Source organism: Mchenga conophoros, linkage group LG18 (genome assembly GCF_057382185.1).
Source record: "Mchenga conophoros isolate Kocher_MC1m ecotype Shallow Benthic linkage group LG18, M_conophoros_male_GT1.1, whole genome shotgun sequence".
NCBI lineage: Eukaryota > Metazoa > Chordata > Actinopteri > Cichliformes > Cichlidae > Mchenga > Mchenga conophoros.
Window position 1 is genome coordinate 9,640,932 of NC_140543.1, and position 20,943 is coordinate 9,661,874.

The 20,943-nt window shown below is 40.1% G+C and overlaps 1 protein-coding gene across 3 annotated transcripts in view; it reads left to right on the top strand.

Annotated features, from left to right (window-relative positions):
- Positions 1-1,893: 1,893 nt before the first annotated feature.
- The window catches only part of atp1a2a (ATPase Na+/K+ transporting subunit alpha 2a), a 54,101-nt gene continuing 35,051 nt past the window's right edge, over positions 1,894-20,943 (top strand). For 2 of the 3 annotated variants that reach the window (XM_085256081.1, XM_085256082.1), the window contains exons 1-10: positions 3,168-3,194; positions 4,057-4,131; positions 5,399-5,458; positions 6,214-6,417; positions 9,819-9,932; positions 10,379-10,513; positions 12,887-13,004; positions 16,915-17,183; positions 18,815-19,013; positions 20,003-20,112. In XM_085256081.1, coding sequence (XP_085112207.1) covers positions 3,183-3,194; positions 4,057-4,131; positions 5,399-5,458; positions 6,214-6,417; positions 9,819-9,932; positions 10,379-10,513; positions 12,887-13,004; positions 16,915-17,183; positions 18,815-19,013; positions 20,003-20,112 — 1,296 coding nt within the window. In that variant the 5' untranslated portion in view covers positions 3,168-3,182. Of the gene's footprint in view, positions 3,195-4,056; positions 4,132-5,398; positions 5,459-6,213; positions 6,418-9,818; positions 9,933-10,378; positions 10,514-12,886; positions 13,005-16,914; positions 17,184-18,814; positions 19,014-20,002; positions 20,113-20,943 lie in introns of all 3 variants that reach the window. The other variant, XM_085256083.1, reaches the window with a different exon arrangement.

Sequence of the window (20,943 nt, forward strand, 5' to 3'; positions counted from 1 at the left end):
AGTTGCTCATACACTCTGATATATTTTGTTGTTACACCTGTTATGAACTGTAGTGAGGATTTTAGAATTACTGCAGAGCATGTTGTGGCTTCACTCTCTCGGGATTGGTGGGACAAAAGTGAAACAAAAAGACAAAAACAAAATTTGACTGTTCATGGACTTGCACAAAGTTGCAAGTTTCTTTCTGTTTGGCAAAAATGTAGAGGATGCAACCATGACCTGTAAAAACGGTCACGTATTCACCAGCTAAAGCTGCCTATTTAGAATTGACAAACAACTATGTTGTAAAATATAAAAAGTGTATATTATTACACTAAAAGATATCTGTAACTTTAACAAAGTATTAAAAATAAAAGAGCAACATCAGATTTTATTTAAATGATTTAAAGTTGACACAATAGCATCAGCACACTCCTGCCTGTTGATATCCCCTTCACCAACAAATAAATTAATAAATAAATGAGAATTAACTCACTCATCAATCAAAACATACAGAATGCCTAAATATATAAGTAGAAGGTTGACAGGCAAATATCGAGTTAATACATGGTAGCTTAGTGTAGAGCTACAAATGTCCTTATAATTCAAAATTTTAAGTTAGGTTTGTTGAAACTTAAAGGCGGTCATTCATTGAGTTGAAATTTTAAGACAATAACTCCTGAGTTTTGATATAATAACAGAGAGGGAGGATGGCTAAGCTGTCTGCTAACTTGGTTAGCAAGGCACCTTCACAGATAACTGCTAATTACAGTACAGTAGCGCTAAATTGCTAATAATACTCAAATTTTACTTACCAGAACTGAGCATCAGAGTTGTTATTTAATCATGTGGTACAATAAACATTGCAATAAGCCCATTATTTGGGAGCTAACTGCATGATAAATGCTCGAAACAAACATGATTACAGAGTAGTAGCATCTTCAGCTAATGTGACGCAGGTTTGCGCCTAGTCAGGACCCACCTGTCATTCAAGGTAGTAGCAGCATTTCTATGCCCTTCAAATTGAGAAATTTAGGCTTGATCAGATTTAAATAAATTAGTTATTAAAAAATTTCCCCACACAGCCGTGAACAAGGAAATTGATCAAAGCCCCATTTTTGTACCAGGCTGTAAATATGCATCTGCTTATTTACACAGGCATCTCCTGGGATTAACTCCCTTGCCAAGTAAAAAGACTAAGTATGCACTGAAGGCATGCTGCTTACACTCATGTATACCATTTTTCTATCACATTTATCAGGTGCTTGCCACAAAGGGAGCAATGCTTCTTAATTCAACTTTATTTTTCGAATGAATCAAAGTATCTGTGCGTGTTTATAGCTCTCTTTTATATTTCTTGTAATTAAGTCCAGTGTGAAATTCTAAAGGGTTTTGATGTGTGAGGATTTCATTTTTGCACATATTTATTTATACGTTTTTTCTGAATTGGTGACATTTAGTACAAAGATTTAGGCCATTGTTAGGTATTTTAGTACCATGGTAGCATTTACTGGATATTGTTTTATAGTGACATTATACAGGAAAACTCTGTCATTCAATAAGGCCCCTTTGTTTTAGTTATTTTTCTCTTTGACCCAAGAATTGATGTGTGAGAATCACAGGCTGGTACAAGGTTGAAATACCACAGAGATCACTCCCTCAGCTACATTAGTTTCTTAATCTTTTAGACGCCTGTTGAAGGCCAAATGGTTTGTTTCAGATTTCACTAATGTAAGAACTCTTTGTTTTGTGCCTTGAAAATATGTCGCTGAGATAATCACAATTGTAGCTGAACTGATAAACTACACAAAGGATGCTTCTTCACCCATGGGCAGGAAGACGCTCCCTTATCTTGGTCTGTACTGGTTTAAACTGATAATCTGCTGTCTCATGAATTTTACCCTCTATATAAACTGTTATACTTGTGAATAAAGTTGAGTCACTTTGGGAAGACAATCTGAAGCAGTCTCTGTTTTCTTGTTCTCCCAAGCTGCTCCCGAGCTCGTACTAACACGCTGAATGGCATGCTTGAATATTACTTGAGAATATATTTGACTGTGTTACAGACTAAGGGACATTCTCTGCTGATAGGTGAAGGTACATTCTCTGCTGATAGACGTCCACGCCTCGGAGGAAGTCGATCCACGGATTAGGCCTTGGAAACCGTTTCCTTCAGCCATCATCAGTGAAATATACAACCTCCAAGTTAGATTTAAAGATACTTTTTCTCTTAGAAGGTTACTCGTTTAATTGACCTGTACGATCACTTCTCTGGCTTATGTCTTAGACACTTTAATAAGAAGCTTTATCTACACAGAGTTTTATGCTGAACTTCAAACAACCATGCTAATATACCATTAAAAATAAAAGACCTTTACTGCAGAGAAACTCATTGTACAGGCGCTTAGACCTAAAGTACAAAGTTCAAACAGGATTAGATGCAATGCAATGTAAGCAGACACCAAGCATAGAATCTGCTCTAAAAGCAATTGGCAAAAAGTGATAAGACATTTGGTGCACATTAGATACAAGATCATCTGCAGCATCTGTTGTGTGGGCGCAGTGGTCATGACCCACCTTATGTAGTAAATAACTTGGACTTTAAGCTAATTTAAGTGTTGTGTTGGCAGTGAGTCACATTGATTTCATGCACAGGACAAATGAAGAAATCATTTCAGCGCTATACAATAACACAGCAGTTTCTCACTATCATTACTGTTCACGAACAGCTGGACACTGTGCTTCCCTTTGCATGATAATGAGTCTTAATGAGAATTCTTAAGGGTCACTAACGGTCCCTCATTATGATGTTTGTTAGAAATGCTGCATGATATGTTGCTACCAAGGTTTCACTTGTAGTGTTGACACGAGTGATTGAAGAGCCATTGTTCTCTAAGAGGCCTTGTGTGTTGTGACAGGAGGCAGTGACGTATTAAGCAGGTGCAGGTACTTGCCGTGTGTGCGTGGGACCATTTGCTCACGGTAGGGTGGGTGGGTGTGAATATGGAGAAGCCCTAATGGGGAGGGCCAGTGGAGCGGGGTGTATGGGTCAGGTTACCCTGACAGGAGTTTTTGGTGGTGGGGGTGCCAGGCCCAAAAAAGCCACCAGTGTCTTCCACACGTGGGAGGAGAGTCTCAACTGTGGCCGGGGTTCCTAAGTGCTGTCCTTTACATTACAACCCGCCGACATCTGGACGTCCAACATGGGCAAAGGGGTGAGTTCTCTTGATTTCTGAAGCTTTTCTTTCTAATATCAGCGAATGAATGAATGAACATCGCTCATTACTTACTGTAATATATGTGCAATGACAGCATATGGTGTGGACATGCATCACAGACTTTCCTAAATGCCTCTTCAGCACTTGATGTCTCAAAGTGTCAGAATGATGCCTTTTGAAAAAACAAACAAACAAAAAAAGACAGTAACATCTCAGGATAATGGCTTTCCTCCTCAATAAGTTTTGTTCTCGGCTTGCTGTTTATTTGGGTAATTACGTAATTTTGCTTTTATTCTCTCCATCAGGCCCATTCCATTTAGCTTTATGGGAGGACAGCCTGGTAATCTTCCTCACACACAGTGGTGGGAAATTGCTATGCCAGACACATTTCAGGCACTCCGCCGGCTCTGTGCTCCCTGTTTGGCTCTTTCTGATTACTTTTTCACTGTGTCACTTGCTCACACTCTCCTCTCATTCACGCTGTATATCCCTCCTTCACTGACATGCACACGTGCCACCAGGAGGAGACTGACAGCGGCAGATGATTTCCATGATGCACACTTCTTCCAACTGTTCGTGACACACACACACTCTCGCTCGCACTCATAAATGAGGAACTTGCAGTATTAGAAAAAGATATTTTCTCGTCAATATTGGGTGAATGGTTTGCCAACAGTGTCAGGAGATTGAAATAAACAAGGAAACACAAAGTCCATTGTGTTCACATTGATGCTTGCATTCTGTCGCTCTGAATGTAAATGGCTGGGCACAATGTGCCTACCAAGCAAGTGACTTTTCCCACTTATTTTAGGTTTACGATGATACCCTAATGTATAGTTATTGCACTCTTTTCCCCTAGTGTGGTGCCGAGAACGGAGGGAAGAGGAATAAGAAGGGAAAGAACTTGGATGAGCTGAAGAAGGAGGTGGCCTTGGTAAGAAAAACAAGCTGTCACTGCTCCATCTCATACTCATTTGGCACAGTGATTGATTCCAATGCCGCTGCTACCAAATTATCCCCAAATAGTGTTACTCCAAAGACACCAGGTTATTTAACAAGGCTATAAATGAAAACGGTGACCCATAAACAAAATGGCAATCCAACATGTTTAGTGCAGTCAATTGCAGACTAGTTGTGAGCCAGTCTGTCCTCTCCTATCTGCTCAGCCACCCTCTGGCTGCTCCTCTTTGTACTCGGAAAGATACTGAATAATTTGTGGGCCACCAGCAGTGTAGTGCAGAGTTTCGTCTTGTGCAGAGCTGTAGCTCTTTGAGGTGCTGTCAGAATGCAGCCAAGCGATGTCCATGAAAAGTGGGCCAAGTTTTGCCTTTTGCTACTTTATCTCTGATAAAGTCGCTCTTGTCAGTTATCAGATTGGCTTGTGACTGATTAAAGAAAAGAATCCCTTTGATACTGTCAACACTTAGGAGAAGTTTTGTGTTTAATTTTGCTTTGATCTGTCTGGCTCATACACTTCTTTAGTTACTGATTTCCTGCATTTTTTCCCCACAGAAATCATTTTCACCACCACCAGACAATAGCTAATCAATACTAGGTTTAGGTGCTTATAAATAAAACAAACTATTTTTTTTTTTTTTTTTTTTTTGGGTTGTATGGAAGCCCCAAACGCAATTTCATTGTTCTTGACAATGACAATAAATAAATAAATACTAAATACTAAATATCTAATTTTTTACTTGATTGTGGCCAAATTACTTGCAGCTAGTGAGGCGGCTGTTGGTGAGGAAAAATATGGATTTTCCCCTGTCTTACTAAGAAATTCACCCTTCATCCTGTGTGAATGATACAATCCTGACAGCTGATGGCTGAAGTTTTTGTTGCTACACTGCCAAACTCCATTTCACCCACAGTGGAAATGTCTTGGGATTGGGCCAGTAGCAGAAATGTGCCACCAAACAAGAAAATTTAGTGGGTTTCTTTTCTTTGCAGCAGGAAACAATCAGTTTTTATTGGTTTACACACTCAAGACACAATAGAGTTTACTCATCTGTCTGTCTGTCTGTCTGTCGGTGATGGATCCTTGTTAGATACAAACAATAAACTCTTTTATTAGTGAAAGACAGGGGTTAATGGGGTTAATGGGGTTCCTTATAAATAAATAAACAGTGCTGTAGTGCACCTGTGCTTTGCGCTTGTGATTCTTGAGGCTTCAGTATCAAAGAAACATTTTATTTTTGCAGGATGACCACAAAATAGATCTGGATGATTTGGGGAAACGATATGCAGTGGACCTCAGACTGGTAATGTCAGCCACACACAAACTCTCTTAAGTACACATGTACGCTTGCACACAAGCACACAAGAAAGAGCTGCTGTAATATCCCGTACAGAGATGCAATCTCTCGTTGCCCGGACTGAAGAGCAACATCCAAACGGAGACCAAGCATTACTTTGGTCAACATAGGCTCTCCCCAGTGTCACCTCTTCATCTTTAATCCGTTGCACACTCAAATAAACTTACACACTTCAGGATAAAAACAAATTGCAGATAAACCACATCATTTTTTTGCTTTCACCACATCTGCTGCTGATTCTAATTGTAACATTCCAGGTGAGGTCAATAAGATTTTATCTTTTTATCTTCTTTTTTAAAGATGAGCATGGAAAAAAAATCAAAGCTCTACACCATGGGAAATAGTGCAAGATGTAAAAATGTCAAACATTTGTCAAGCTCCAAAGACAATCAATCAAAGTCAATTAATCAGATGTGTGATTATCTGTTCTTTGGATATTTACACGGGATTTTGCTAAATGAGATATTGGAAAAAAGAAATTAAGAGGAAAATGTTCAATAGGTACATCCAACAGAGCATCTTAGATGAGCATCTTTTCTATGCTTGTGATGTTAAATAGGCCAGACGGGGACACTTGATGTTCTGCAACTACAGCTGTAAAATTGCTTTTTAAGCCAAGGTGAAAACTGGGCCATTGTGTTGTAATAAGATTGCCTGTGACAGCAGAAAGACATTTATTCCTAAAAATTGCTCTCCCCCAGGGTCTGACCAATGCCAGAGCTGTAGAGAATCTTGCCAGGGATGGTCCGAACGCTCTGACTCCTCCCCCAACCACGCCGGAGTGGATCAAATTCTGCCGCCAGCTCTTCGGCGGCTTCTCCATTCTGCTGTGGATTGGGGCCATCCTTTGCTTCCTGGCCTACAGTATTCAGGTGGCCACAGAGGAGGAGCCGCCCAATGACAATGTGAGAAACTGCTTGTAAAACCTGCACACATATGGACCTAACATATTAATCACACACTCAGAGTAAGACGTGCAGAAAAGCAAAGGCAGCTGCAGTTATAAAATACATTATATATACTGATGCAGGGTGTCAACTCAAACACCTGCATACAGCTCCTTCAGATATATAGCTACACAGAGCTGGAAATGCACATGTCCATGCATAAGAAAGCATCATTTTAACTTCTTCTAATCTTGTTCAGACAGATGTACTCTGGTTATGTGGAGCACTTATCTAATTCTAATTTTATATGAAATTTAAAGTTTCCTCCAGGTCTAGCAAATTTTACAAACTTTATGGATTTTCCTGCTTTTTCTAACTTTGGTGGGACTCAACATCATTTCCCATAAGCACAAGTTGCAGAGTTGTACCAACAATCATATAAATCAAATCAGTGTTAGCAGAGGTGTATACAAAAGGGGTGAGAACAGTGACAAAATTCATCTGATTACATCACACATCCTTTTGACCATTCTGTTAGACCCCTCAAAACTCCAGTGGGGATAAAAATTAAATATGAAATGACTGCAAAGAAGATTGCAGTTATGTGAAAAACTAAGTATGCCATTAAAATTTCAGTAGGGATTAAGAGGGTGAGTAGCAGTCCTGTGATCCCAATCGGATACACTTGATTATTGATGAGCAGTAAATGTGACCACCTCCATAAAAACAGATATTTTGGCAGTTTGCTGGTCTGAGGTAGGCGTGTGTTAACATAATGCCACAGTTTTCCCAGGGGTGGATGTCCCAGCAAATTCACCCAAATTTCAGACTGTGAAATGCTAAGGGAAAGTCCAAGAGCTACATTGCCAACTTTGCAGCTGTAACTTAGCATGTTAAATGTCAAAATTCAGGACAGTACCATTAGAAAAACACTGAACACCTAAATGTTCATTTGGCTTGTTTGAAAGGGTTGCCAGGTGCCTCCTTCCTCGAAAAATAACATGGCAGCACAGCTTAGCTTAGCTTTGCAAAGTTGCATTTAAACAACCCACAAGACTTGTGGAATAATGTCCTTTGGACTGACAAAACTAAATGACCATAAGGCACAGCACCACATTTGGAAAAAAGCAGCACAGTGCAGGACTGGTTATGTTTATGTGGTCGTTTTGCAGCCATAAGAATGATAAGGTTATACAGATAACTGTTAGTTGAAGTTATGGCTGCTACAGGTGGTTCTACAAGCCACTGAGTCAGGGGGTGTACTTTTAGGTTTTCACAGGAGTCCTGTGAAAATGTTATTTTTCACATGACTGTTTGTATAAATACAGAATTGTTATTAAAGACATGCCTCACACCTTTCAGCTGCTTTGAATCAAATCTTAAACCAAAGGCTAGAGAGTAAAGAGATTTCAAAGGACAAGCTTTTCCTCTGCTTAAAGTGGTATTTATCTATCTAGATGGTTTGGGTGTTACTCACTGTAGAGATGTCTGCCTTCAGTTGAGTATAATGGACGGAGATGCCATTTACCTTGCACTTCACAAAATGAAGAAAAAAATCAAAAGGAAAAAGTATCACATCACAAATCACGACGTGGCTACATACTTGTTGTTAGTCCAACTAAGGTGGATTTTTCTTTGGCTTTCTTTTTCTGCTGGTTATATTTTCTTAACATAACCTTTACTCAGCAGAGGTTTTTGTCTTGAGATCTTAATCTCCTTTTTGAGTTTCCCATAAAAACCCAACTGGTCACAGGGACCAATACAGAGACAGCATACATGAAAACCAACAGAATAAAGAATGAAAACTGAAAAGGAACAGGGGGAAAACTCAGCTTCTAAAGTGTAACATGAATCCAAAAATACTTTTTAGAAACAGCAGGATTAGGTCCCCATAAGTACAGAATATCGGTTACACCGTGACATAGAGTCCTTGCCTTCTTCCGAGTGTGGCACAAAAACAACCACTGACACTGGCATTAGTCCTAGCAGTCGCACGAATAAACACCCAGACCAACCACTGAGCAAACAGAGCCAAGCACCACCCATGCTGCACATTATGGCTCTCACTCATTATGCAGTCTGCATTAAGCTCTTGCATAATATACAGTAACGTACAGTAGAAAGACACGTGCACATTAATCCCCCAGCAGTTTAATCTCTCCATTTAGCGCCGAGCATGTACAGCTGGATGCTCCGGTAAGCTACTTCAAAGCCCTGACAGCCTGCAGCTTCGGCACTTTGAGCCTTTGCAAAGTGTACTGGCAGCTATTACAGAAGAAATTCCACCTTAAGTGTACTCCACATATGGTTGTTGTCAGATGATAAGTTAATTTTACATTACTTTGATGCATTTTATTGACCTGAAGAATTGCGTTTAATTTGAGAAAATGGTCCAGCGGGCTTCTGAAAGTGCCGCTGAAATAACGCAGTAGATTTCTTGGTGTTAAAATTCACATTTGGGAAAGAACCTGTTGATTTAAATGTCACCTGCCTTGACAGCTGTTGTTTCTATAATTTCCATGCAGCTGGTGAACAGAAATATTTCTTTCTGAAGTGAGAGGAGGTAAAAGAGCTGTTCTAAAATCTGCAAAAACTCACATGGAGACAAAATCAGGACCTGCAAACTGAACACTGAAATTGAGAAAAATGTTCTAAGTACTGACAAGTGATTTTTCAGCGGATATGTTTCCCGGTTCAGAAGATTTTTGCACAGACTTAGTGTTTTTAAAAAAAGAAAGAAACAATAACCCACTGAAGTGTAAAAGAGCAAAACATTCTGTTGTTGCTGTCAAATGAAAGCGACACCTTCCAAAAAGGAAACTTTTCAGGATTTTGTAATTTTTCTTTCCAGGAGTCCAAGACATACAGTACACCAGCTGGCAGATGCTTTCATCCAAAGTGCCTGGCTGTCTTGTTTGCATCAGTGAGAGCTGAACCCATAACAGCCTTTTCACAGTAGACCTGAAAATAGCCACCAAAAATGCAATAAAAATACACCAGAATGAATGTTTCCTGCTTTTACATAACCATAAGTCTAAAAAGCCAGGCTGTAGCTCAGTGAGCGTCTCTTAGTGGCCTCGCAGATTGGAGTTTCAGTCCTTGGTTTTCTGGGTTCGGGTGACAGATGCTCACTTGGACTGACGAGAACTGAGCTGTCCAAGATAACAAAAATAGTACAGAAGATTCCGGCTCTGGGATGACTTCTTCTTTTTAAATCTCTCACTAAGTCTGTGAGCTTCCCCCAGGTTTTTCCCTCTGAACTCTGTTCTTGCACATGTACATTTAAGGTTTTACTGTTTTAAGACCCGTTTCAAGCTGATAAATCCCCATTTCCTGCGCTTAAGTGTACCTTACATGAACCAAACTAAGTTGATAAAGACACCGTCTCCCCCTGTTACATGGCTTTCCTTCCGTTTCAGTTATATCTGGGTGTGGTGCTGGCAGCTGTGGTGATCGTCACCGGCTGTTTCTCTTACTTCCAAGAAGCCAAAAGCTCTCGAATCATGGAGTCCTTCAAGAAAATGGTGCCACAGGTAAGTTGATGCATTTGGTGTTTGTGTAGTCTCAGAGCTTTCTGAATCAATAAGCCGTCCCTCAAGTAGGGCTTACACACTCACTTGAGTGGAAACCTAATAAGCTTGCACAAAGGAAGAATAAATGTTTGAGCCAACTTTGGATTGTGAGTGTGTTTGCATAAAAACTCCCCTTGCGTTATCCACCTCTAGCACTTTGATTGCCTAATTCTTTAATCTATTTAGACTCTTTTCACACACTTCTCGCGCCTCTTTTCCCTACCTGTCTTCCTCCTCTCATCTCCCTTCTCGTCTATATCTGTCTTTTACATACCTCCATACCCCCTGGCTTCTCTTCTTTTTATATCGCTCCTCTCTCCTCATCTGACTAAATCCTCTCTCTGTTCCCAGACGTTCTCTCTTCCTCACACTCCCTCTCCCTGCTCTTCTTTTTTTCTCCATGCCAGCAAGCGATGGTGATCCGGGAGGGGGAGAAGATGCAGATCAATGCAGACCTTGTGGTGCTGGGAGATCTGGTGGAGATCAAAGGGGGAGACCGCGTCCCAGCTGACCTTCGAGTGATCTCTTCCAGCGGATGCAAGGTAGGGGAGGGGTGCTGGGCCCGTCCCTGGGGAACCTGGAAGTCGCAGTGGGATTACAGTAGCTCAGCTGACTTTGGTATTTCTACCTTATTTTCTCTTTTTTCTAGCACATTGTTTATCATAAAGAGCATCTGAGCATGCAAACATTTGCAGGTAAACGAAGTACAGGTGACTTGGACGGGAATGATAAATAAATCAAATAACTCATAAAATATTTGGCCTTGTGATAAACTGTTCACCAGCTGTCAGTCCTTGAAAGATATTTTAGTCTGGATCAAAGTAATGCACCAACCCACAACAATGCTGCAGTAATCAGACTTTCCACCTTTCCCAGTTTCCCTTAAAAATGATTTCAATAATGTTTCCTGAACGTTTTTTTTAAACATCTTCTTGTTAAAGCCTTTTCCCCTGCCAACAAGCAATGTGCAGTTGTACATGCAAAAACTGTTGTTGTGTTAGCTATGACCATATTTACATCACCCAGAAAATGCTTTCATTATGGCTCGCTTCCAAGACACCACGTAATCACATTCAAACACGATGCTTGAGCGGCTAGTTGTCTGCTTCTGATTTGCAGTTTAATGAAAAACTGAGTCAGATTGTTCCTGTAGAATTCACCTCATACTGATGAGCCAGGGAAAGGGCATTTTGTATACATATTTTGTGTGAAAGATTAATCTGGTTTTGATTAAATTTTCGTCTTTTTTTATGTCGAGTCTGAGTAAGGTCTGCGCGCTCACTTGGACATTTCTTAATATTTTCTGCATAAATATGACCTAAAGGTTCATCTGACTCTGACAAAGGTCTTAAAAGGAGATAAAGAGGACCAGTTTAGATAACTGAAATAAAAAATATCTGACTTGGTCACTGATTAAACATAAACTAAATTCTTCATGGCATGGATTCAACAAGGTTTTAGAAACACAAGTGTCTATCTCAGGGCTTTCCACTGACATGATATTATTATGCATTACTACTACTACTAATAATAATAATAATAATATTTCAAAAATAATAATTTTTGAATTTTTTATTTCAATAAAGTGAAAAACATGGAAAAAAAAACCCCACAAATGCAAGAAGACAAAAAGATGTGTTGGCTGCACATCCACAATCCACCACATCCCAAAGGTGCTTTGTTGACTTGAGATCTGATGTCTCTGAAGCCCATTTTACAACTCTTTGTCATGCTGGACAAACCGATTTGAGATCATTTGAACTTGATGTGATGCATTCAGCTTTAAGCAGCTATCACCAGCATGTCTGGCACCAACAACTGTGCCATGTTCAAAGTCACTTAAATGAACTTGAGCAGGTCATCTTGACCATACACCAAGGTATTGGCTGATTTGATATTTGCACCAACAGTTGAACAAGTGCACCTAACGTTGTGGTCAGTGAATATACGTTATATGTATATTTTCTACAACACTTCTCATTGAACCGATCCATAAAGCACTGTCAGAACAGCCTTCTTGTTCAAGCAGTTGGTAGCAAACATGCAGATGGGCATCACAAACCTTACAATCCTGTTATATACACCAGTGTTGTTTAGTTAGTCTTCTGATGGTGGAATCATTAGCCACTGTAAAACAGGCCTTTCACATTGAGTTCCTTTGTGACCGACCAGGCAGACTACCAAATGCCTTTAACTGTAGTATTTTTTGTTTTGTTTTGTTTCTTGAGCACACCTGAAGTGAGCAACAAAGATCTTTAATTTCTTTTGTCTGTCTGACTACGAAGTTGTCTAAATTCTCCAGAGAAGGATTATACATTTCAACATTTTCCCAGTCTGATGATCCTGAACATCCGTTTTTCTCAGATCCTCCTTTGTTTGAGCCATAATACATTTTCTACATGGGGATGGGAATAAACCTACCATGAAAACAGGGCGCTCACTCTCACCTAATTGTCATCCCTGATTTATTTCACCTTTAAATTGAATGCTACTCCTAGAGTTTCACACACCTTTCTCCCTCACTGATATGTAATATTGTATCATTTTCCTCATTCAATAAATTACCAAGTCTAATATCTTACCTGTATTTAATTGGGTTTAATTTATCTGCTTTTTATGGCTTGTGTGGAAATCAGATAATGTTGTAGGTGCTACCGGTATAGAAAATATCAAAGGCTTTTTCTGCAGCTGCACTTGCTGTTGCCGAATAGGGTGAAGGTTTCTCTCAGTGGTTCAAATTTCTACACCGTGTTGCAGCGAGCACCTAGATCAGAACACAGTTTTGACAAGACAAGAGCGCTATATCACTTGTTGTTATAAAGTCCTTTTTTTCCATTTCCAGTCTGTCAGTTTCACCTCTTCAGTCTCTCTGATAACACCGCGCTCACATCCATTTTCTCTCTCTCCCTGTGAAGGTGGACAACTCCTCTCTGACGGGAGAATCTGAGCCTCAGACGCGCTCCCCGGAGTTCACGCACCAGAATCCTCTGGAGACCCGCAACATCTGTTTCTTTTCCACCAACTGTGTCGAGGGTCAGTAGGCCACATCTGGCCAAGATTGTCTCTTATCGGCTCTAAATGTCTTCCTTTAAGCCATCTGGAGATCAGCATCATTTTTGCTTTACCACCCATCGGTGAATGTGTTCCAGTACATGATCCGTACACTGCACCACGCAGTGTGTAGCTGCTCATGCAGAATGCATGAGGATTAGTAATAAGCATTTCCATCTGAGATAGAATCACTGGGAATTTGAGTGGTCAGTGGCTGTCAGTCATAAAGTTTCAAAGGGATTTTATCAGATTTATCAGATAGATCTTAGAACAAGATGTACATTAGAAGAACATCTAATGGTGATGGAGTTATTATGAAGTTTTAGAAGCTAGATTTTTTTTTAACAGTTCTGAACACTTGCATGTTATCTTTGAAGATCTGCGTTTTGGCCACACGTTTGTGGAGCCATTTCTGACTTAATTTAAAGATTTTTTTTTTTTTATGAAAGTGAAGTGTTAAAAAAGTACATCCTACTTATCTACAAGCTCAGAAGTGTCTGTCCTTGTTTTTGAAATACACATTTGTTTCCAACTAATTGAACATTAAACCAGTCAGAAATGCTGTAATTTAATGGAATACCTGTGTGGGTGTATGGAGGCCCATTTTCAGCACTCTTGTGTTCAAATGGCACATTATGTTCCCTAATGCAGGTTTAGCATGTTAACGGGCTTTGATTACGTTAGCACAGCTGAAAGATGTGCTGATTAAAGAAACAATAAATTTGGCTGGGTGTGTGGAAGATCGGCTTTTATGTGTTCAGACGTAATGGACATTCTGAAAGTCTTTAAAATCGAAGGCTATTCAGTTGGAGGCCTAAAAAGAAACAGGATTGCATATAAAAGGTGTGTACTGCAAAGTGGCCCTAACCAGAGTAGAACAAGACGTGGGAGAAACTGAGCAAGATTACAAGTATAGTTTAAGAAGCACAGCTCAGGTCCTCAAGAGGAAGCTTCATTAAATTGTCCCCACCAGATTGTGCTGGTTTGTAAACGAGTAGAGCACAGTTGCACAAAGCTTTTTTTTTTTGGCAATTTAGCACACAGAATACTCTTCGTTTCTTACACTCTGATGAATTTCAGAAGAAAGTTATTTTTTGAGGGACATTTTAAGGCTATAATCAAACCCACAGAGGGTGATGCTACAGACACTCAACACGATATTTCTTTCCTTCTTTAATCAGCAGAACAGTTTTCAGCTGTGCCAGCATAATTGGAAAAAGGTTTTCAAATGATAAATTAGCCTTCAAACGTGATCAACTTGCATTAGCTACCACAATGTGCCAGTGCAACACGGGAGTGACAGTTGCTGAAAATGGACCTCTGCATGTCTATTCGATTAAAAATCATAAAAGATTCACATTTAAAATTCAATTAATCATTAATTTGCAACATCTGTGGTTTGTTATCGTATATAACTAAGTGTGTTTTTCTGCAAAAATCAAAGACATACCTACATCCGGAAAACAAACTCTATCAGAAACTGTGCTGGTTGCCCAGAGTAACTCACAGTTTTCACATTTCAGAGGATAAGGTAGAGTCTGCTTATCTGGATTCTCTCCTCATCCACTTTCTCGAGCATCTGCTCAGTCCATCCAAGCACCCATCACTGGCCAACACCTGTAATTCACCTCCATCTATCACTGCTCTACAGCCAGTTATGTCTCGCCATCGAACCTCCTCATTGTTTACACATTAGAGCACGTCGTCTGCAGTGCCCACGGTATCCACGCTGTTAGCATTTGTTTTCCCCTGCGCATATGACTCTGAGTCTCACTACAGCAGTGAGAGCATCTGGTCACCCAGCTGAAAGCTGTAACTCACACCTAGTGGTCTGTAATTTCACGACCTCTCATGTGAAGAGCTGTCTTAAAAAAATAGCCATCATTTGAAAAACCGATGCTTCTTGACTAGCGACTGCAACAAACTGATGTTGTTAACTACTGAACTGATGAATCATCCAAAGACTTTAATTTAACTTTTAATTGCACAAAAAAAAAAAGGTGAGTTTGGTGAATGTTTTATATCTATTTAATGCAGAATGTGGACCTCAGGCTTCTGGTCTAGAGCACCTTGAGGCTTTCCTGTGTGCTTCAGCATTTGCATGAGTGGCTAAAATCTAATCACTTGAATATTAATGTCAGGAAAACAGAACCATGCATTTTCATTTCCCAACAAATATCTTTGAGTTTTTTTCTTTATTGCTGCCTGATTCACTGACAACCAGGAACTACATTTCTATTAAAAGATCAGATAATACCTCACACATACTGCTTAGGACACATATTTACAGTACTGTGCAAAACTTTGAGCCACCCTTCATTTCCTAATATTTAACTTTTTTTAAAGCCTCCTAACACTGATCTACGAATCATTCAGGCATAAAAAAGGCACCTAACTTTAAATTCGAGGGATGAAGCAGTGCTTTGTTGACACATAACAAACGAACCAAAAAAATCAAATTTAAATTGGGTCTTTAGACACTTTGCAAAAGCACATACTTGCATTTCTTTAGATGAACCAACAAAAAATGTCAAACATAACACGGACTGACAGCCGTAAAATAGTATTGTTGCACTAACATTGTGATTCCCAAAGAGCTATTAGCTGAAAACTTGGCATATCTGTGTAAGATGTGCAGTGAGTCCTTGAAATGTGTTAGGAAACTGGACAAGTGGAGGACAAAGAAGTGGCAGCCTTAAAAAAAATCATCTACAGCAGATGAACAGTATCTGACAGTCATGTCCTTAAGAAAAATAATTCAGCAAAGACCTGGCAAAACCTGAGAGATGCATCTGACTCTTCAGATGATCCATCTACTGTTCACTGAAGCCTCATCAGAAATGTCTCTGTAGAAAGGTGGCTGTCAAGAAGCCATTCTTAAGGAAGGAAAACAGGGAGGAAAGGCTGAGGTGTGTCATATTGCACGTGTAGTGCACGGAAAATCAGTGGCAACAGGTCTTATGGGAGCGAGGAGTCAAAATTTGACATTTTTGGTTCAACTCGTCATTAACAGAAGAAAGCTTGCACAAAGGAGTTCAAGCTGTGCTGAAGCATAGAGATGGTTGGACAGAATATTGAGTTTCAAACTCATTAAAATTGTGCAAACTCTTCTTTTTTTGTCTTGCATAGTCTATTTCCATCTCTGCTTCAGGATGTTTCAATAAATCCTGGAAGTATGTCCCATTTTCCTAGAAATATATGAAGAAATGAGAGGTGGCCAGTTTGTACCCCCACCAAAAAAGAAATCACTGACAGCAAGACTTTATAACAAAGCTCATAGCTTCATAGCAGCCTTCCCCTTTGGACCAACCACAGCTTTGCACTCTCACATTCAAACACCTTCACCTTCACTTGTCAGATTTACATGACTAAGCAAGCCATTAAAATGTTCTTTCAGATTCAAAATAATAACTCCCATTTAATAGTTACTGCTGTACTTTGAGACATAGCACAAGAGCATTTTCACACATACTTGTTCCTCTAGCGGCTTATGAAAACAACTATTAGATAATCTTTTTCATAATTACACTAAAGACTGGAATGAGACCCTGTATTACATCCGAGTAATAACTTTAGTTACACATTTAAAACAAGGATATAACCACTATTTGCTGGAAGGAGGGCCAGTGAGTGAAATCATGATCACATTTTATTTTAATTCATATTGTCTCCACTGTGCAGCTGTTCATGTTTTGCTGTTTTTTTGGTGGCCTATTTTTGTTTTATCTATTGCACAGTCATCCTAATTACAGTATTATGCCCTGCAGAACAGAAATCTCCTGTAAACCAATTTTAACTGAGTCAAGGCAGTTACATTGAACTAATTTTATCGGTAATGTCCCTTTGTGGTAAACAGAATGACTGATTTAAATTTAATGACCCCCTACTGCAGGTACAGCTCGTGGCATTGTGATAGCCACCGGTGACCGAACGGTGATGGGTCGCATCGCCACTCTGGCATCTGAGCTGGAGGTCCGCCAGACACCTATCAGCATCGAGATCGAGCATTTCATCCACATCATCACTGGTGTGGCTGTTTTCTTGGGAGTCAGTTTCTTCATCCTGTCACTCATCCTGGGATACACGTGGCTGGAGGCCGTCATTTTCCTCATTGGCATCATTGTAGCTAATGTGCCTGAGGGGCTTCTGGCTACTGTCACTGTGAGTATAGTGTATCTGAGTGTTTGTGCGTCTCTCTCCCTTTTTTTTGTTTTTTGTTTTTTTGGAACAATAAGTTTTATAATAATGATTTTCTCCAAAATATATCTGCAAGATTTTCTATAAATAGCCGAGCATTTTAAAAGGTTTAATGAGAGTTTATGTCCCTGCACAGCTTCTTTCTGTCCTTGCTGCAATGACACAATGTGCACTTCAGTTTACAATAATCCCCTGTTGCAAGATCACTCCATAATATGCTTCTGGGAAAAGGAAGTGAATGGAGCCATGTGGGAAAGAAAAACTGGCTGTGCTACACAAAGATACAAAATGGTGTTTGAAATGGTAGCTTTAAACAAAGAATATGATTCAGGTTGATTGCAGGGGGGGCTTTTACAGGTACTTTTTTTTTTACATCAACAGCAAGATTTTGTTTAAATAAACTGTAAAGAACCATCATAATGAGCAGAGCGAGGCAGGAGCTGACTAGTGTGTGGACTGTAGTGTGTGGGTATGTTGGATTACTTTTTGTACATTTGATTGCGGTCTAGCTTTTGGTTGTACAAGGTATCATTAGCATGATTACTTAAAGCTGCTTTCTTTGTGTTTTTGCAATTTGGAAGATCAGAAACTAGCTTCTGAAATTACTGTAAGAAAATGGAAAGTTTTCATTTGTTTTTAAGCTCTGTTTTCTAGCTTTGATGGACATTCTTCACCTGTTAAATATGTATAGCAGAAGTCTGTCTGTGTCTATTGATAATGGGAATTTAAGATCACAGGCAGCAATAATGAAACCAACAAACAAACAAAAAAGACTTAAAGGCTTTACAAAAATTAGGAAAATAGCAGTAGGTGGCATTAATTTCCCACGGGCTTTTCATCTCGAGCAGCTGCTTTCATACCCATTTGATATTGTTGACATAAACATATTGATTAGTGCAGGTTTGCATGTGCCAGTTCCAAAGCCCTGATGGCATGCCTGCTGGCTCACTGTCACGGTTTACTGGCACATCTACGTGGAACCAAGCCATCATCAATGTTATTAGTTACACCTGTGCTTTTCCTATCACTAATTTACCCTCGCTGAATGTTAGGTGTAGGTCTAATGATCTTACAGAACACAGCAAAGTGATTTATTACCGAATCTTGTTCTTACAAAAAAAAAATGTAGCTAACTTTTTCTGCAACAACAAACAGAGAGCAGGTTGAGGGGGATGCCAGCTGGCATTTTAAATGCCATCAGTCGACATTTCAGTGGTCGCAGAAAATAAATTAACTTCCAGTGGCTGGTTTCTTTAGTTGCATTCCCTTTAAATACATCATACAGTAAGGTATGTGTGAAAATGCTTGTGTGTACATTATGTGTGATATATTAGTTGCTATGTGGGTGACATATGGACTATGTCCACTCATCATATTTTTATGTTCTTGTTCACCTGCTGTTAACTAACCAGCGAGATCCTCACACACATACACACACTCTCATTGAGAAGGTACCCGGACCACGCATGGTTTCACATGCACAAACACTTGAATGCTCCGCTGCGTACACATGCTTTCACAATCATCCATCCTCGCCTCTCCTTTTTCTCCCTCCCCTACTCTTTCTCTGCCCTCACCTCCCACTGTCCTCCCAGGTGTGTCTGACTCTCACTGCCAAGCGAATGGCCAAGAAGAACTGTCTAGTAAAGAACCTGGAGGCCGTAGAGACTCTCGGCTCCACCTCCACCATCTGCTCCGACAAGACGGGCACGCTGACCCAGAACCGTATGACGGTGGCCCACATGTGGTTCGACAACCAGATCCATGATGCGGACACCACCGAGGACCAGACTGGTAAGACTGAGATGAAAGGAGAGGAGGAAAACAAGGGGGAAAGTAAGGAAAGAGAGAGAGAGAGCTTGGAGAGTGAAAGATATAAAGGAGAGATGGAGTGGGGGATGCGGAGGGGGGGGAGTGCGACCACCTGCTGAAATTCATCTGTCCAATGTTCACACCGCCAACCAACAAGGCTGTTCACTCTACTGCTTGGATTAATTGAGCAGCGGTATGCGGTGGGCAGCATAACCCTCAGCTACAAACGTGTCTTTTCCCAGAATTCCTCTGCAAGACTGCTTCTGCGGAACCAATCGGATTCTTGACTCCTGTGGAAAATCGAGCCAAAATTTAAAGAAGCTTTTAGCAATAACCAAAAGGTCTGGCAGGAGAAAAAACAGGTGTTCCATGAATACTAATTAGTCCTGAGTCAGACAATTGTGAACTCATACAAGGAATAGCCAGTGGTGCTGACAAAGGCTGTACAAGAGAAACGAGGCAAGAGCTACGAAAAACACAGTGTGTTCAATTTTTTTTTCTCCATAAAGTATGCAGACGATTTTTACAGCTGCTGCAGCCTTTTTAGCCTTTTGTACTGCACCGTGTCAAGCTCAACAATCCCAGCCATAGTGTGTCAGTGTGTTTCCACAATAACGTTGTACACAGTCCAGGAAAATATGAAAAATGAATGCAGGCGCCTGCAGTAGAGTGAAGGTCATTTTCAGTGCAATTGGGTGGGAGGGTTGAAATTTTGATACAAGTCATTTCCAAACACCTTTTTATTTTGAGTCCCTCTAGTTAAAAATGAATGGCATTTTAGAGACTGGGGATTTGAAAAATCACTTTTGTCAAGGAAACAGTGATTGTTCAACTTAACTGACCCTGATTCTATTATTTAGCTACAATATTCAGTTGTACTCTGTGAACTGAGAGTTAAGTCCATAGCATAAATACTGCATGAGTCCTACTTAAAAAAAAGCCTAACACAGTTCCTTCTCCTATTCTCTCAGGTTTGGGTTTTGACAAGAGCTCTCCTACTTGGACTGCTTTGTCTCGCGTGGCTGGCCTCTGCAACAGAGCTGTTTTCAAACCCGGACAGGCGCACCTTCCCATCGTAATGGTAAAAGAAAGTATATATATATTTATACTGCCACTCACTCACACTTATTGGTGTATTGGTGCCTGAAGAAGTATGTATAATATTTATTTTTCCCCCCAATATCCTCTGCTCATCTCCAAAGAAGAGGAGCAGTATTCACAGTGAATTTGGTTCAGATAAAAGAGGGAGAGGCAGCTATATGAATACGCTTTTTGAACAAACAGTGCTGTGTGTGGAGGGCAGAGGTGTAAAGGAGCCAAAGTGCAGCACAGAAGAGGCGTGAAGAATCCAACTAAAAGCGAGCTTTATTAGCAGATAAGTCCAATACAATAAAATCCAAACATTAATCCACAAGGCACGAGGGAGACCAGAACTCTACGGAGGAACTCTGAAAGCAAAGCAGAACAATACAGGACTAAACAGACATAAGCGGATGACATGACCAAGACAAATACAGGGACAGGACAATTTATACAGGCAACTGATTAGGAATTAGACATAGGAGAATAACAAGAAATGGGCACAGACAATCCAGACAATCAGACAGGGAGGAAGTAAAACTGAAAACAAGACACAAAAAACACTAGCAAAGTAAAACAGGAAATGAACCAGAGACGTGAAATAGGAAAGTACATTTTAAACATGCTTGAATTAATTTACACAGAGCGGCAATGCCAGACAAAACAGAGGGCAAGGAAAACTGAAAGTGACTGTACTCTGTGAAGTCAGAAAGCTGACACTCATCTGAAGCAAAATGTGACTCCGAGATCCAAAATATTACAAGAAATAAAAGTCACTATTTGAATAATTATTGAGTTAAGACAGGAATCCAAAATCCTTCCTAAATACTAA